Genomic DNA, 19,239 nt, shown 5'->3' on the forward strand with positions numbered 1-19,239 from the left:
GACTATCTTCTGTTAATGAGCCTAATCAACACTTGGCCTCATGACTCATCATCCCATTGTGAGATGCTCCACCCAGAGGGAGGAACCAAGCATCCCATCCTGGATATAATCTGAGATTCTGAACACCAGAGACAACCCTTCCACTGGATTTCCAGAGGACAGGAGCTACATAGCCACCACTGGACCTTCTGAGGAAGAGCAGGCCCTTTCTGCTGGATCACTGCTTTGACAGAACCACATCCACCACTTCAGGAGGACTGCAGCCACCATTTTATCGGACTGGCACCACCACCCTGACTAACAGGGTGTCAGGTTGTATCCTGACTCTTGTCAGTTTGAACCAGTGTTTTCTGCCTTTATTTCTTTTTCTTTTATTTCCCTATGAAATTGTTATTCTGACTTGGTGCCTCCCACTAGTTTGTTTTCAAACTAGTACATATTTTTGGCGCCCATTGTGGGGCTGGGTGCTGAGAAAAGTCAGAATCACAATTTTATATTGTAGAAGCCACCTACTCACTATGATGCGCAACATGCTTACATGGGTCTTGTACCTAGCTCTCTATATTTTTCTGCACATGGGGAACTATCTGCCAATTGTAATGCTCCTGTGTAGACCAGGGTGTGGTATAAAATTTGCTTTATTAGTCTATTATGCCCCCTGCATGATAACCTCCGAGGCAATGACCATAATTCAGAATATATACTTGTGGAGGAATTCCTTGTGGAACAGGGGCATATGATACCTCAGGACAGTCTGGGCAGTTTGGGAAACCCAGGGGTGTTGCAGAAGTGCCCCTGACAGGGCCCCAGGTTGAAGACAGGCTTGCAAGACACCTGCTAGCCGGCAGCCTTGAACAGCCTTGGGAAAAGGTATACAGCGGTCCACTCCCCCACTGCTTGGAGGCTGTCTTGTGGGAATAGGGTGTGTATCTTTGCAAAGTATAAGTTGGTGTAAGAAAACAATAAATCAGAGCACAACGCTCAAATCGCATTGGTGTTCATGTCGTGACTCTGGCTGGTTCCCCTGCACCCGGGACCTCCCCCCGCCCCCGGCTAAACCTGGCGTCTGAACGGCAGGGACCCGAATGAGTTTTGCTACATGCAGGTTGGCTTAAACGCGGTAAGATTCTGAATTCATCGTATCGGTGCGGTGGATCCTGGGGAGTCAGAGCAGGTGGCCCCAAAGCCAAGTAAAGCCAGGGGCCCGGTCTCAAAGCCGAGTAAAAGGCCAGAGAATAAGCCCCAAAGCCGAGTAAAGCCGGGGGCTAAGCCTCAAAGCTGGAGTGGCCGGAGACCACAGTTCGCGCGGCCGAGCGAATGCCCACAGAGTGAGAAGCTATAGAAGTCGAGGCGGGGAATCGACTCCTGGCCAGTATTCTGTCTAAGAGAGGCCAGATTGTGAAAGACCGAGATCTTAACGCCCTCGTTACGTGGGCCCGGGAACATGGATTATTGAGATACACTTCGCTTTTGTTTTCAACTGAAGCGTGGTGGGAAGTTGGGAATGAATTGTGGCTGTCCACGATTGAGGGTGGAAAGGAAACTAAAGAAGCTAAAGCTCTTGGCTTAACCTGAAGAGCCATAGCTAGCACTCTTGCAGGGATGAAAGCAGAGAGGACAGCGCCTGCGGCCACCATGGAAGCTTTAGGGGGTGGTGGTTCCGGGAAGGAAACAGATGGGGGTCTTACGAAGCGGTGGCCAGAGACCAGGGTGGAGTCCAGGGTTGCACGGTTCTTCGGGCTGACCGCGGGAAGACCGATTAAGGGCACAGCGGCACCCATACGTTCGTTGCGGGAGTTGCTGGACTCGGCGGGGAAGGAAGTTACCCCTCCAAAGTCTGAGGGAGAAATGGCTGTGAAGGCGGAAGTTCCAGCACCAGACCCAGGGGGCAGGGCACAGGCAGGCAATGGAGAAACGAGCGGTCCTGGCGCCTGGCCGAAAGCAGCGGCGCGGTGCGCCCCTCTGCCGGACAGCGGATCAGCGTCTGACAACGACGCAGCCTCTGCGGTTTCATCGCCTGTAGAGCCAGAGCCAGCCAGGGCTGCTGGGGGTCAGCCCCAAGAGGAAGAGAACCACCAAGAGATGATGCATGAAGTAATCAAAAAGCTTGCTGAATTATCTACACGGCAGGACGCACTGGAGTCCAAGGCCTGTGATACTACACCATCAGCACCCTGGCGTCCTTCGGCCCCACCAGTCAAGACAGCCATCAGAACTCCCACGTTCCCATCAGGAGAATCGGGCACAGTGCCTGCAGCCCTTCCCTTCTTGTGAGGGGAGGTGCAGCCATCATCTATATCAGCCCTGACGGGGAGGACTGATCCATTGCCAAGGAGATGGAATGGGGTTGTCCATGACGCAGTCATCGAGGGTGACTGGCACACAGTGGATGCCCTTGCCTGTCCTGTACTGATACAAGGGGACACTGCAAAGTGAGAACCCCATGACTGGAAGCTCTTGCAGCAAGCCAAGCAAACAGTCACCACATATGGCTTGCGGTCTGAAGCTGCCCGAAGCATTCTGCAGTTTATCTTTACAGCAGATGTCCTGTGTCCTAATGACTGCATCAGCATCGCACAGTTGTTGTTAACCCCTTCACAGTTCCTGCTCTGGGAGCGAACATGGAAGCAGCTAGCACAAGAAGAAGCTAGCAAACACCAAGGTGACACGCAAGACCCACTGTATGCGATCCAAGCTGACATGCTAACTGGGATCGAGGCTTATGGAGCGATGGTGACACAGCTGACCATGCCCACAGTCATTCACCAGTTGTCACAGACTCTTGCTCACAAAGCCATGTTATCAGTACCTGATAAGAAGTCACCTCCGTTTGCAATGATCCGACAGGGGCTGTCTGAGCCATTTGGTCAGTTCATCGACCGTCTGTCAGCAGCCTTGAAGGATGCAACGGAGCTTTCTGAAGAGCTCCAAGAGCAAATGTTCCAGACCCTTGCTTTTGAAAATGCTAATAAGCAAACTAAGGTGATTCTTGCCACGCTGCCCCAGGGAGTAGGAGTAGCCGAGATGCTCGTGCGCACTAGTCGTGTGAAGCAGTCATCGCAAACAGCCGCTTTTACTGCAACACTGCAGGATGTCCTGCACAAACAGGGACAAGTCATCGCCGCAGCAATGACCAAAGGGGTGCAAGGACAGAAGGGGACGAAGGCTGCTGGCCCACCGCCTGGTCCCTGGATGGGCAGAGTAGCCTGTTTCCGATGCGGTGAAGAGGGGTACCTGAGGTGCACTTGCCAGAAACCAGTGTGGTGCCACCGCTGCAATTCTGGCAACCATGCCACCATAGCATGCCACCGTGCAGGAAATGGCCAGTGTAGCACAGTGGGGTCTCACGCCAAGACACAATTGAGCGCCCCAGAGAGCCATGAGTCAAGTGCAACCCTGGTGGTTTCCTTCACCAGAACCAGCCCGCCACCCGAGGGAACCTTGGCGTGGACGTGGCAACCTCAATAGAAGTCACGCTGATGGACTGCCAGGTCACCCTGATCCCGACCACAGCCAAGGGCCCCCTGTCATCAGACGGCCCTCGTCTGGGTGGCCTACTTGTGGGGCAGTCATCAACCAGCCGGCAGGGAGTAGTGGTGCTCCCTGCAGTCATCGATGCCGACTACACCAGCGAAATGAAGATCATAGCTTACACGCTGCAACCACCCGTAACTATCCCGCAGGGCAGTCGCATTGCCCAAATCGTCCCCATTCCCCTAATGACCAACGGGGGGGACCAGCAACAATGTCCGCTGAGACCACGGTTTTGGGTCCTCTGGGTTCGATGTGTTTTGGACATTGAACCTGACCCAGAGACCTCAGCGGCAAGTAATCCTGCGAAGGGGGGCAGAAGCCATCAAAATACAGCCGCTTTTCGACACAGAGGCTGACGTTACCATAATTAACCAGGCGGTATGGCCACCTGGTTGGGGACTGGAAAAACCAGCAGCCATGCTGGTAGGGGTGGGAGGAACACAAATCCCCCATGTAAGTGCAACCCCAATTACCTTAGAGTTTGAGAACAATCAAGATATTGTGTGTCGCCCCTACGTTACGAAGTTGCCTCACACCCTACAAGGCCTGATTGGATGTGACATCCTTGCACAGCTAGGCCTTGTGCTCACCACGGACCAGCATTTATGCTGATGGCCGCTGCCAATCAGCCACCCATACAGGCTCTCACCTGGTTAACAGATGAGCCTGTTTGGGTTGAGCAGTGGCCGGTAACAGACAAAAGGCTGAAGACAGTAGAACAGCCTGTTGCAGAACAGCTAGCGGCAGGACACATCAAGCTGTCGGTCAGCCCATGGAACACCCCCATCGTTGTGATCCCGAAGAAGTCAGGAAAACGGCGCCTCCTTCATGACCTTCACCAAGTAAACGCACGCATGCAAACTATGAAGGCGCTGCAACCTGGGCTACCGGCTCCTACAATGATCCCAGCGGGATGGCAAATCACTGCAATTGACTTAAAAGACTGTTTTTTTACAATCCCACTGCCTCCAAAGGACACAGAACGTTTTGCCTTTACAGTGTCCACTAAGAATCGCGGTGAGCCTACTAAGCACTACGAGTGGGTTGTTCTACCCCAGAGAATGAAAAATTCCCCCACGCTGTGTCAGCTATATGTTGACTGGGCACTACGTCCGATTCGACGACACTACGCAGAAGCACTCATCTACCATTACATGGATGACATCCTGATAGCTACTGCTACAGAGTTCTCAGACCAAGAGATGCAATGGGTCAGAGAACACCTACATAAGATTGGATTAGAGATCGCCCCCCAGAAGATCCAGCAGACTGCACCATGGAAGTACCTGGGCTGGCACATATCAGACTCGCAAATTAGGCCCCAAAAGATCAAGCTACACACAGAAATCTCCACCCTCCATGATGCACAACGGCTGTTAGGAGATCTGCAATGGGTCCGCGGGGTCACGGGAATCACGAATGCCGACCTCACCCCCTTCCTGCCATGGCTGCACGGGACAAATGCTGCTGAACCTCGGGAATGCTCCCCGGACCAAGCAGCAGCTCTCGCCAAGGTCGCAGCTAAGCTGCGGCACACATGGGTATCGCACAGAGAAGAAGGAGTCCTACTCGCCATCCTCATCACCCTGATCGGCGCAGCAGGTTCACATGCCATCATCCATCAATGGCAAAAGATAAAGGGGGAGGACATCCGGATTCTCGAATGGATCTTCCTGCCAACTCAGCCATGCTTCAGACTGCAGTCCAGGGTAGAGATGGTGGCGCTTTTAATCCGAAAGAGTCGTGACCAGAGGGAGGCAGAGGACATCAGTATACCAGTCCAGACAGGGGACTTGGAGTGGATGCTGCGCCATGCGGAGGCACTGCAAGAAGCTCTGCTCGGATTCACCGGTGTGGTCCATAACAAGCACCCACAGGGAAGGCTGGCGCAGTTGCTGGGGCGCTATGAGTGGCTGGACCGCCTGCTGAATGTAGAACGGCCAGTACTAGGGTGCACAGTGTTCACGGATGCGGGGAGGAAGACAAAGTGGGCCGCCTGTGCATGGAAAGAGAATGACCACTGGAAGACTCATGTCATAGTGGGAGAACCGGCCGACAGCTTGCAAACACTCGAACTGCACGCCGTGATATGGGCCTTGCAACAGTGGTCGAAGGAACCGGTGAATGTAGTCAGTGATTCCCTATATGTCGTTGGAGTAGCCCAACGGATCCATGATGAAGAAATCCGGCATACCAACAACGAACATCTGGGCAGACTGCTCATTACATTGTGGCACACCCTGCAACAACACACACATCCCTACTGTATCCTGCACGTTCGAAGCCACCAGTGGAACATCGGGCTGAGAAAGGGCAATGCCCATGCAGACTAGGCGGTGAGCTGTGCCCCCATAGTGCATCCCCTGCCCGCGAGCACTTTTGAGCAAGCCAGATGTAGCCATGATTTGTTCCACCAAAACGCAAAATCCCTGCAGAGACAGTTTAGGATCCTGCTGATAGAAGCTAAAGGCATAGTACAGGCTTGTCCCCGCTGTAGCCATCACGGCCCGGGGTTGGGGGTGGGAGTTAACCCCAAGGGTCTGAAAGCCCTCGAACTCTGGCAAATGGACATCACTCATGTCCCTGAGTTCAGTCGACAGCGCTATGTCCATGTAACAATTGACGCTTTTTCACACTTCCTGTGGGCTACCGCTCAAACAGGAGAGAAGGCACTGCATGTGGAGCGGCATCTGCTCTTGTGCTTTGCAGTAATGGGGGTACCCAAAAAGATCAAAACGGACAATGGGCCAGCATTCACTAGCAGTTGCCTAGAAAAATTTATGCAGCAGTGGGGGGTAGAACATATCACAGGGATCCCACACTCGCCCACCGGTCAGGCAGTGGTAGAGAGAGCCCATCGTACACTAAAAGAATATCTGAGCCGACAGAAAGGGGGAGAGATGGAACCAAGTAAGCGGTTAAGCAAGGTGCTGTTTACGTTGAACTTCCTCTCTCTGGCCGGGGATAGGGAGGAGCCTCCAGTGGTAATCCATCATCAGACAGTTCGTAGGGGAATCGAGCGGGCCCTTCCAGGAATAAGTGTGTCGTACCGTAACGCTCGAATGGGTTTGTGGGAGGGTCCCAGCCCAGTGCTATTTAACGGTCCAGGATATATGTGTGTTTCCTCCCCAGAGGGACCGTTGTGGGTGCCCAGCAAGTGGTGCTGTGCGACGCATACAGGACCCCGAAGCAAGAAGGCGCAGTCAGCATCGGCTCCTGGGGAAAGTGATGCCACGACTTCATCAGCTGGAATTCTGGGATCCTCGTCCTGGGAAGCCTTGGGAGAGGCTGCAGCCGCGGCTGAGTGAGGGGGCTGAGAACTTGCCAAGATCCACCACTCTCTGTAGCAGGAGAAATAGCAAGACTCTGTGGCGAATGTAACAACTGCCCTGGGTGGTTGCTAGTGACTTGTGGTGGGTGTCGGGGAACCCTCTCCGAAGGTGGAGCCAAGAAGGGGAATTGTGTAAATTCTTGCATATAGCACCAGACTCAGAGGTAGAGTGGGGAAGTGTTTTTCACTGTCTTGAGACAAGGGCATTGGCGGACATCTTTGATCGGTTGTCTGCCCATTTAGATCAAGTGAAGGCAGTACGGAGTGTTGCAGTGTTAGGGTGAGCATTCTCACGTTCCGCTGCAGCATGTGGTGGCCCCCGAGCGCTGGGAAGTGACAAAGCAGCACTGGGCCCGCAAACATTCTGAGAGGTTTGCTTCTCATAAGCATCCTAACCGGGTCCCACACAATGTTGACAGCCATCCAAAAGAGACAAAACATGTTGGTCACCCTAGCTGAATTAACGGGGCAAGACTCCATGTGTTTGAGCCTGGCCACACCAGGGGACCCATTTTGCACCTGTTTAATCGGGGTCCCATATTTTAACCCGCAAGACTTCCGAGGGATGCTAGACAACAGCTCCCTGATAGGGAATGCCACAAACAATGGCAAGTGTTCAGGGCTGATCGGACTCAAGCCTGTGCAGCAGCGTGCCTGCTGGCAATGTGCATTCTTGAAAAGCATCAGTGTCACCATGGGGACACCAGAAGAGTTAGATCTACTGGGTTCCACAAACCAGACTGGGGATGGTTACATGACATTTAAGCCTCCCACTACCAGTCAATTAAATGTTAATAAGCGCCTTTGGGCCACTGTTGACCCTCTTGCAGACTGGTTTCTGAGAAACCACGAGTCCGAAGTAATTTACCCCTGAATCAACCTCATGAGTCAAGCCCTGAAACACCTCCTCAGTGGTACGTTCTTAATATGCAGGGACCGTGCGTGGAATGGAGTTCCTGCCAGCCCACATGGGGGTTCGTGCTACTTAGGGAAACTCACCCTGTTCCATCCAGGCCTGCATCAACTCTTAAATATCACCCACCGCACTAAAACCAGGGTGCGGCGTTCAATCCATGAGCTCAAATGTAAAAGAAATGAAGAGCCTGTCTTTTGGAGTCGTGCTATAATTTGGCTAGCATCTATGTTTTTACCTGGTCCTTCAGCAGCCAGGGCTCACCCAATTTTACATAAACTTGCTTGCTGGGCAAGGGATGAGTTAAACATAACTTCGCAGATGCTTGACAAGCTAAGTGCAGATGTTACTAGTGTTAGGCATGCAGTATTACAAAATCGGGCAGCCATTGATTTTCTACTATTAGCTCACGGCCACAGCTGTGAAGAGTTCCAGGGTATGTGCTGTATGAATCTTTCTGACCATTCTGTCTCAATTCACAAGCACCTCTCGGACCTCCAGAGGGGCCTACACAACCTTCGGGAGACAGACGACCCTACTGGAGATTGGCTTAAGGGTCTGGGTATCACCAGATGGCTGCGTACCTTGGTAGTAGAAGGCTGCCGATTGCTATTTGTAGTTATACTAGGCTTAACAGTATTTCGGTGTATTTTTTCTTGCCTTAAAGCGGGGCTGCGAAAGATCATCAACCAGGCCTGGGTTGCCCAAAAAGAAACTGGGGGATGGGTAGAGGAATTCCTTGTGGAACAGGGGCATATGATACCTCAGGACAGTCTGGGCAGTTTGGGAAACCCAGGGTTGTTCAGAAGTGCCCCTGACAGGGCCCCAGGCTGAAGATAGGCTTGCAAGACACCTACTAGCTGGCAGCCTTGAACAGCCTTGGGAAAAGGTATACAGCGGTCCACTCCCCCACTGCTTAGAGGCTGTCTCGTGGGAATAGGGCATGTATCTTTGCAAAGTATAAGTTGGTGTAAGAAAAACAATAAAGCGGAGCACAACGCTCAAATCGCATTGGTGTTCGTGTTGTGACTGTGGCTGGTTCCCCTGCACCCGGGACCTCCCCTGCTGCTAAATATACTCAACTTTGTCTGCTTGTCCTATTCTAGGCTGCTACATCTGGGGCCTCAACAATCACACTCAGCCACTGGGGGAGGATAAAAGAATGGGTTTTTTCCAGCCTTTCAGGCCTGACACAGCAGTTTGAAGATATTTTGCAGTTTTTGAAGATCTTGAGTTCTCTCTGGATGCCAGAGAAAGTATAGTCTTGCTGTTAGTTCTGCTTTTTCTTCTCTGTACAGCCTGCACCATGTACACCATGCTTTGAATCAGAGCTATGGCACAGCATCCTCAGGATGAGAGAGAAAAAAAGATCAGAACAACAAACACCATGTCTACACAGACTGTCACAGAGGAGAAAGGAACCAAAGGCGCTGTCAGCATCTCCACACAAACCGTCACTGAACCAGAACAGCCTAAACCAATTGCAGTTGCCCCCGTTCAGAAGAAGAAATCAAAAAGCAAATCAGTCTGCATAGTGACTGACAAGGATGCAGCAGGACCTTCACATCCAGTAGAAGAGGCAGAGCCAGAGGTCATCATTTGGTCGCTATCCCTGGGTGAGCTGCGCAACCTGCAGAGGGAATTCACCCACCAGACAAATGAGTCTATCCTGACCTGGCTGCTCCGCATCTGGGACGCTGCAGCCAATGACACCATTCTGGACGGAAGTGAGGCCAGGCAACTGGGATCTCTGTCCCGGGATGTGGTCATTGACCAGGGGATCAGGAGAAGCCAAGAAACCCTCAGCCTCTGGCAGCGACTGCTGACAAGTGTAAGGGACAGGTACCTTTGTAAAGAAGACCTCCAGGTGCACCAAGTAAAATGGAGCACAATGGAACGAGGTATCTGGTGCCTGAGGGAATTGGCTGTGCTGGAGATCATTTTCTCAGAAGACGAGAGATTTCCTAAGAGCCCAGATGGTGTCCAGTGCACGTCACAGATGTGGTTGGAGTTCGCACACCTTGGACCAGAGATATACTCCCGTTACCTGGCAATGCTGCAATGGAGGGAAGGCGAGGACAGGGTGGGCGTCTTGGTGAACAAACTGAGGATTTACAAGGACACCGTCACAACCCCGTTTCACACCCATGTCTTGTCCGTGGAAACAAGGCTGGCTGAGCAAGTCCGGAGCTTGATTGAAGAAGGCCATCAGAAATTAAAAAAGTAACTGAAGGAAGAGATTTACCACATCTCACCAGAACCAACAAGAGTCTCTGCCATTAGGAGCAGGTGTCCCCCAACCAGGGACAGAGGATACACCCCACGAGGTAATCTCTGGTTTTTCCTTCAGGAACATGGAGAAGACATGAGTAAGTGGGATGGAAAACCCACTGCCTCCTTAGCAGCCGGGGCACGTGAACTAAAAAGAGGGACAACTACCACAAGAAGCTCATCTAGAGTCAACGCTGCTCCGGTCTCTCTCACACAGAACTCCAGACGGTATAGGAATGATAATCTGACCGATCCTCTTGAAGGGACTTCAGGAGCATATTCACCGGATGGAAGCAACCTGAGATTCTGAACACCAGAGACAACCTTTCCACTGGATTTCCAGAGGACAGGAGCTACATAGCCACCACTGGACCTTCTGAGGAAGAGCAGGCCCTTTCTGCAGGATCACTGCTTTGACAGAACCACATCCACCACTTCAGGAGGACTGCAGCCACCATTTTATCGGACTGGCACCACCACCCTGACTAACAGGGTGTCAGGTTGTATCCTGACTCTTGTCAGTTTGAACCAGTGTTTTCTGCCTTTATTTCTTTTTCTTTTATTTCCCTATGAAATTGTTATTCTGACTTGGTGCCTCCCACTAGTTTATTTTCAAACTAGTACAACTGACATCTGCGAGCAGTTTTCAGTGTCAAGATGGTGTCCCTCACCATGAACTGTCCTCTTTTCACAGCAGGAGGAAAACAGCACAGAAGTCTGTAATGAAAGAAGGTTCTCTCCTATTCTAAGTGTCATATCAAAGGTGCATTTGCATTGTCTCGTTTCCAGCCCTTAGGAAAATGTAAAACCTAATCACTGGACCAGAAGGACATTACTTTCAAAGCTCATTTTGCTCCATAAGAAGTCCTTATGTCCCTACAGTTACTGTAGATGAGACCCAAAGGAGCATATGGGAATACGCGAGCCTCCTTGGTGGGGTAGGTGAAAAATACCCATAAAATGAACAGCCTGGGTTAATTTGCTATGAAAAAAAAAATTAGTCTGAAGGTCAAATGGAATGAAAACATGTTTTTAATCTTCTTTTCTACTTACGAATCACTGATATTTTAGGTCTGCTAAAGTAACTTATAGAGATTCCCACATAGCAAGCTGGCGTGTCTGTTATATATTGACCTAAATTTACTTTCCATAATTTTGTGAATTCCCAGAACAGTATTTGACATGTGGAGTCACCAGCATCTGGGCCTGCTAGACTGAAAACCACAGCACAAATTGTTTACAGGAAAATTCAGATGGCTGAAAGACATGTACCGACAGCTCTTTAATATTGCCACACCACTTTCCTCCAACAGATCCCTCCCTAGTCTAAGATGTAGGCAGATAACACACTAAAGTCTCTGCTGAACTGAAGAAACAGTTAAGCACCCCTCTCACCGCAGTTTTGGGATCAGCTCCTTCCACCCTTTAGTTTATACTGACTTGGTGTTTTTCCTCAATCGGAAGCCTAAGTCCTTCTTCCATACATATGGCCAGAGAGGTGGCTGTTCAGTGAGGGCAGTGAAATCTGCCAGGAGTCTGCTTGACCTATTCTGATCATTGCTAAGAGCAGTATTTCAAGCTGGGCAAGCCACCATTTTTTTTTTTGCATCAACCTATCTTCTTAACTAGCAGAAAGTATGCTATCTGAAGAAAGCAAACAAACCCCAAAACTTACCATCTGATTCGGAGGCTGCTCTGAAAATCAAGTAGCTGCTGGGAAGAGGCTGAGTGATCGAACCAACATTTTCTCCCTTTGGTCCCTGGAAATGCACACAGACAGAAAGATGTAAGGCACGGAAGCTGCAATGGACTTTCAATGTCTTTCCACCCTTGCCAGGCAGAGTGTGCATGGTTGTGATAGGAAAGAAGGCAGGAGCACATGGAGTAATTTGGAGAGACTCATTAGTAATCATGATACTGCTGCTGCAGCTCCGAGGCAGTAATGAGCTCCTATGCAAATGGGGCTTGATCTAACCTATGCTCAGCCCAAAACCTACTATGTTTATTCAGATCTGCAGGAATGGAAGGATCTTATCGCTGTCACTTGGGACAAAATCAGTCAAACCTGTGAGCAACACCTGAAGGGACTGGTCCATGAGGTGCTCCTGGGGTCTGCCCACAGCCTGACACACTCACAATGAAACACCCTTCACACACCACCACAAAAGCAGCAGAGCCACACCTTGTGCTGTGATTGCCTCAAGCAGAGAGGCAACAGCAGCTCTCCTGGAAGGAATAAAAAAAGGGGAACCTTCATCCTGAGTCTGTGGGAAAGGTGAAGAAAGGGAAAACCACAGACTGAGGACCAAAGGTCCCCCAGCATGGGCACATGCTGCTGGGTTGCAGTCCTTCACCTTTAAATCCAGAGAACCCTTATGCCGTGGTGCCTGAGGTGACAGCCACTCCAGGCTTTGCTCATTTGCCTTTAGTTTAGAAACCGTGGCCAAAAAATAAGTGTCTTGTAAACATCCTGCCACCATCCTTTCAGCATGACCCTCCAGAAATGATGCCCAGGGAAGCAAAGTCCATCCTGGATGAGGCACTTCTTTGAGCAGAACCACAGGCTCCCTCCTTGATCTCCTCTCTGTTTCCTTCTCTTCTGAACTCCAGAAGATGCTAAGAAAAAGCAGTTCCTGTATGCAGTAAGCACAGCTTCATACTCTTCATGGTATGGATTTCATGCCATAACCTGACTGAAATAAATAGAAATCCCTCCTCCTCCATTGCATTTTCAAAGTGACTCAGCCTCCTCCAGCTCCTTCTCTTCCTCACTTTGTAACAAATAACACAAAAGCAGATCCGTTTTCAAACATGCAGACATTATGTCAGAAATAGAAGCAGGGCAGAAGACATCACCAATACTGGCATGACCACTATGTTGCCTGCAGGGGGGGAGCAAGCGGTTTTCTCCAGGATGCTCCAATACAAACTTCCTTGACTTTCTAGAGAATACCAGACAATGCTGAAAATCTGTAGGCAGATTTTTGCAGTTTGAGTATTAATTTCCTCCCTTACATGGGCCTTTATAGTATCCAACCACATTCCTTGAAAGAAGGATTTCTCCCTCCCAGTTGATAAGCATGGAACTGTGACTGCCACTGAAAACTGCTCCAGTACGTAAGTGCCTCAAAGTTAAATAGTGATTTTATCTGGATTTTTAAGTTATACTCAGAAAACCAAAATTTGGACAGAATTAAGAGTACGAAAAGGATCAAATTGTATCTGAGTGTACGAAGACGCAGCATTGAGAAGACAACAGTCTCCAGTCAAGCTTCTTGCCTTCACATCTTCAGGGTTCCTCTGATGCCAGGAGAAACTGGGATCCTTGTTACTCACTTTCTTTTTCCTCTCCTCCCTCCCACAAGAGGTTCACAAAATTAAGACTGTTTACAGGCTTAATAGTCAGGACTGGCAAAGTTGAGATTTGATTAGCAAACCAGAGCAGAGCAGCTCAAGACATTACTAGTGACATTAATGCAATCAGGCATCATTCCTCATGGCATTTTTCCTTTCAGTATCTTGCAGCTGAGCAGGGTGTTGGAGAACTATTGATAAGACCATTACTTGTGTTTTCAGTGCAGAGTTAGATATTTGCTCTGCTTCAGGAAAACCCCACAACCTAATGGCACAGATACAGAGCATTTTAAAAAAGGGGGGAGATGGGAAGAAGATTAACACAAGATTTTAACAGGCATTTAGCCACGTGGATAAACTCAAGAAGCAGCCAGGTCCCCCTGTCAAGGAAACATATTCAGTAGTAAGGCATGTTCACCCATGGAGGGGGCCATTTCCCACAGAAAAAAAAAGGAAGTGGGCCATAAAAATAAAACCAACATCTGCACAGATCAAATGATGTTCTGTATCTGCACAGTACAATGCACTGTCTCCCAGCCTTTGAGCCCCATGCCAATGACCATCTCTCACAAAAAGTGAGTGTTATCCTAGCTGCACCAGCACCCAGAGCCCAGCTGCAGCCCCTGTGCAGTACAACTAAGAAAGGATCACCTTTAGATTGTTCCTGTCTTTACAACTGATTTGAGACTCAAAAGGCATAATCAAACAGGGGGTGATTAGGTTTTGAAAAATGGAGAGGACTGACAGTTTTAGATAGTATCACATGACATCTTGGAGAGTCATAAACAAAGCTTAAATGGGGGGAAAAAATCTCACTAACAGTGTTGTGGATAACTGTAAGGATGAAGATGAAACAAACTGTGTTGTCTTCTGGAATGGAATAAACAACTGGAAAAGCCCAGAACAAGGACTTTTTCTTTAAAAGGAATGACTCAAAGTTCTTACAAACCAACAAAATTCAAATTATGTATTTTCCCAGATGCAGTGGGTCTGACCCCAACTTACTTATTGTTCTAAATAAATGTCAGAACAGGCTGCAGATAATGAAAGCCCTCCCACACCATGCTGTTCAGCCAGCTTCTGAGCAAGCTTGAAGGGAAATACGACCTATTCCAGGACACTTTTTGGGACAGGCAGGCAAACCCTGCCAGCTAATAGCCCTACACTCCCTCTGTGAAGCAAGAGGAAAGCCACCCATACCCTCACATGAATTAGTAGGTTGGCATTCCCCAGTCTCCTGCAGCCATCTTGGCAAAATGTCTATTCCCAGGAGCAGTGTGGGATCAGACTGCCTTTACACATTGGACAAAGTGCCTCTGCAGCAGCATTTGGGGCATGTGGAGGAAGCTTTTCTTACTGCTGCTTGCAGTTCTGGCTGATTTTGAGACCTTGACGGTTTTGGTCTTGGGTTTACAAGGGCCTGAATGGAACAAAGAGATAAAAGGTCTAATCCATGTACACTGCAAACGAGTTTCAGGCTGAAAGTCTCAAAAAGCCAGGGAAGCAGTGTAGAATAAAGAACTCTTTCCCTCAGCAATATGCTTCTAAGATAGCTCTAGACCCCAGAGAGCTTTATAAGAAAAACAATACCCTGGTGCATATATTTAGCTTTCAACTACAAGCCATGGCCTTACATCTTATCTTGAAAGGTGCCCCAAAATCTCACCCTGCTCTAACTGAAGTTAAATGCCTGCACATCAAATTTATTTGGCTACTGCTACCACAAAGGCCTATGGCAGTGCCTGAACCACACATTTGTTCCAGGTCTGAACCCCAGAGTTAGCTCCAAACATCTGCTGGGCAGCCAGGCCAATATGTACAAAGGTGTTCAGTAATTACCCTGAGTTAACTGCAAATCCACTGATGAGAGTGAAAACTGGACCACCAACTCTAGTTTGAATAACCCCTGAAAATTTCACAAGCCATTCTGGCCAAGAGGGAAAGGTGTTTATCCAGATCTTATTTCTATTGTGATGGACAGCAACTTGGGCTTTTTGCTTAAGCTCAGGTGAATATGTATTTCATGAGAAACAGACTTTCTTTGCCTAGTTATACACAACCAATGTAGATCAGTCAATTCTCCTCCAGTTGCTTTAAAAGGAGGCTGTGAAATGACATAAAATAAAACAGTATTTTTAGCAGCTTCAGCCTTAAACTGTTGACAGAGTGCAGACAGCCTCTTTGACATCAAGCAGCTCACTGGTGGATTTCTTCCTGATGTGTATGTTGGTGTTTACCTCATGGCTGAAAGCATTTATCACACACAACAATCCAGGCTGAACTCAGGTTTCAGGGACTATCCTACTATGCAGCTCAAATGTATCTTTCTAAGTATGTCTCAGGAGACTTAGAATATTACTTTGACTTTAAAATTTAAACCTCTTTGGACTTCCTCTAGTACACAAACATTTTCCCTTCACATTTAGTACACTAATTCTTATTTCTACCATATTTTTTCTCAAGAGACACAAGAACTAGTTATACATATTTAAATACATACATATACTAATAAAACCTCCTCTTTCTTTGGGATGCCTCACATCAAAGGAAGGGCATCCTAATGCAACACTTCAGATCTGTCAGCAACTCTGCCTTTCAGTATCTGACTGCACTTTTGATTCTATTTTTCACTACCTCCTCTGACTGTGCTTCTCAGAAGAATTCAGTTGACCTGTCAAGTCACAAGGAATGTTTTTGTTGACAGACAGTAGATCATCAACAACATTCTTAGGTGCATGCTCTGAATTTAAAAGGCCTCAAAACGCTCAAAACTGAATAACAAGCAAGGTAGCAATGACACCTTTGGAACTTTAAGCAAAAGCAATGCATTTAGGCACAAATCAGAGCTGAGCTGTTGGCAAAAATCAGCAGCTCACACCCCTGGTTGCTGAGCTTAATTTTAATTCTCTCCTCCTACCTTATTAAAAATGGAAAGGCTTTTTATAGTGATTGTATAGCTGTGTTTAAAACTGTTCAATTAACTGCATGGAGGAGTGTGTCTACTTGATCTGCTCCCACAGGGCTTCTCCCTTTTGTCAGAACTTCTGATTCCATGACAAGTGTTTTCACTGCTCTCTCGTGAGTCTTTCCATTTCCATTCCCTCTGCTGACCACCTTGCAGCAAGGCATCAGCTCGGAATGCCTTATTTACACTCGTGATGTCTCCTAGAGAATTTATGTCTGCAATAACTCTGGTTTTGTCACTGGTTTTGACAGGGAAACAAATACAACAACATTTAAGCTTTGTCTTCAGGTATCCAAAAGATGTGGCTCTTAGTGTCTCTCGGGAGGTACTGGGATCTTCCTCTTTGCACATAGGCAGTACATAATGTTTTTTCTTTTTTTGCCTATTCTTAAAGGGAAGAAGAAAAAGGAATACAGCTCTTTAACATTTGTGGGGAGTTATTTCAAGAAGTGTGAAAAACTGTTAATCATTTTTGTAACAGGGAGATCCAGAGGTCACTGCAGGAGCCACTGTGTGTATAGGAAGGGATTGTCTCAGCCTGAAGAATAACACAAAAAGAAGTGGAGAAAATCCTGCTATTTCCATTTCAAAGAAGAGATGATAAGGGCTATCTGAAGTCACACTTCTGTGCAGCAGTCAAGGCTTGAGCAGAACACTGAGTTCCAAGTCCACTGCAAACAAATCCAAACCTCAGGGGCATTAGAAAAAAAAAATCAAATTATAAACCTGCTTTTTTGTCACTTTGCCAGCCATCTCCCGGTATTATGTGAAGCACTTGGTGCTTTGTGTGTCCTTGTTTTGGGGAATTTAGTTGACTGTGTCTATGCCTCAACTCCTTTTAAAGATGTAGGCCATGGCGTGATATAGCTTCTAGGTATTAAACTTCTTTTCCTGCACTAACACATTTCCTTTTTCCTCAGTCTGTACAGGCATCTGTACTCTGAGAAGATACATCTGTGGAACTAATCACAAGGACTATGTCCCTTTGATGTCATTCAATGATCAAGCTTTGGTATCTTTAATCTTTTTATACAGTCAATTCACCATTGCTAACAGCACCTGAATAACTAAATAGCATCAGTGCTAGGCAATACCAGTGCTCAGAAGATTTGGTGACCAAGAAGCAGTTGTTCGACTCATCAGGATTGTTACCTTTACAGCCCAGATGGATTGATCCAAAGGATGGAAGAGTTTAAAGCAAAAGCCATCCTTTTTGGAGGGTCTCTCGATCAGCTCACAAGAATGGAGCAGGATTGTCCCAACCCACTGTCCGATCTTTGGCGTCTTATAAATAAGCAGCACTCCTGGTTTCAGGACACACCACAGTTTGGTCCAGCTCTTCAGAGTCCCACGAATCTGGAGGAAAGGGGGAGAGACCAAAAAGTTGCATCTATGTTGCTCCTTAGAAAAAAACCAACATTTATTCAGTATTTATACAGTATTTCCAGTGTGTTTATTCCAAGGCTGCACCATGATACATTTCCTAAGGAAAAGACATGGTGTTCTCTGAACAGCCCTAGGGATCTCACAGCAAAATCCCAGAACTTGGAAATCTGGCTATCAGAATTTAGTCTTCATATTTTTATTACTAGCTCAGTGTTAGCAGCTTGATTAAATTTTTATGCAATCAGCACTGCTGGCCCACATGAGAGTGATCTGTTAATAATCACGGAGGACATGCCAATTAGAACATTGCATATAAAAATGTTATAGCTAGCCTAACTTGACTTATAAGTCATTTTAATAGTGTTCTGCACAACACTGCTATTAATGGGTTTTGTCAAATACCCCATTTTCAAAAATACTGTCTCCAGCTGGTTTACTTCTCTGTCAAGCTCAATGCATCTCTCTCTTATATAGAAGACATTAAATCTTATAAGAGTATATTAAAGATAACAGCTTAAAGGATGGAGAAGTTTCTCAGTAAGTTTAGATTTTGCCTAAGGTCTTCCTGCCTTCAGTGTGCACAGGCCAAACCTCAAGTCTTTTCTGTGTTCTGTTTTTGTGGCCCAGCATTATTTGCAACTCACCAGAAATTTCCAGTCACAGCAAACACGCAACAGGTACTTTGTATTTAAAAAATCTCAATATTTATTTTTCATTAGCAGTAAACACTACAGGAAGACTTTGCTGCCAATCTAACTTCTCAAATAAACCATAAGCATGTCACTTTTCGGCTTCTAATAATAATTGCAGAACAATGTTGGAGGTTTTTACCACTAGCCAAATGCAACTATTGTTTCACGAGATCCTTAAGTTACTTTGTTTTTCTTAAGAGCTATGTGTTCGGCAACATTTGAAAATTAAATTTTGCCAATATAAAAGGTTCAACCAATTCACTATTATTTGAGAAAACTAAATGGCCCCAAAGGAGGAGAAAAACAGTGCTCATCTCTCAGTGTCAATCCAGATTTACTTTGCCACACAGAAGTTTCAGGACTCCAATGAGAAGCTGTCACTACCCAAGTGTGTGCACAAGGAGAAATTGCTGTTGTCATCAGGTACAATATGTTTCATTCTGTGCTGTGACAACAGAAAATTCAATTGTCGATAGAACAAGCTGTATCTGCCCATTTTCAGGCTGTTACTCAGTCTATTCCCTCTTCAGTACAAAACCACATTTATGGGAAGAGGCCAACAGAGTCTTTCAGAGAGGAATAAAGAGAGAAACATCATCACTTCCCTTTGTACTATGCACTTTTTGAGTCCTTGTTGCTGCTTAAGGACATGGAATAGACCAATTGAGTTAAGGTGGAAAGTAAATACCTCCCACAGATCCACTTTCATAGAAGTTATTTAAATAAAACTTTACAGTAACTTCAACTCAAAATTATTCAGTCTTCGTTCACTTAAAAAAGGGCTAGTGCATAA

General features: G+C 47.4%; 1 protein-coding gene across 8 annotated transcripts in view; it reads right to left on the minus strand.

Moving 5' to 3' along the window:
- Window positions 1-19,239, minus strand: part of OSBPL5 (oxysterol binding protein like 5) — a 214,359-nt gene that overhangs the window by 64,467 nt on the left and 130,653 nt on the right. For all 8 annotated transcript variants that reach the window (XM_048305785.1, XM_048305787.1, XM_048305789.1 and 5 more), the window contains 2 exons: window positions 17,521-17,724; window positions 11,725-11,809 (listed from right to left, as the gene is read on the minus strand). In XM_048305785.1, the coding sequence (XP_048161742.1) occupies window positions 11,725-11,809; window positions 17,521-17,724 (289 nt within the window). The remainder of the gene's footprint in view (window positions 1-11,724; window positions 11,810-17,520; window positions 17,725-19,239) is intronic.

Source organism: Corvus hawaiiensis, chromosome 6 (assembly GCF_020740725.1).
Source record: "Corvus hawaiiensis isolate bCorHaw1 chromosome 6, bCorHaw1.pri.cur, whole genome shotgun sequence".
Classification (NCBI taxonomy): domain Eukaryota; kingdom Metazoa; phylum Chordata; class Aves; order Passeriformes; family Corvidae; genus Corvus; species Corvus hawaiiensis.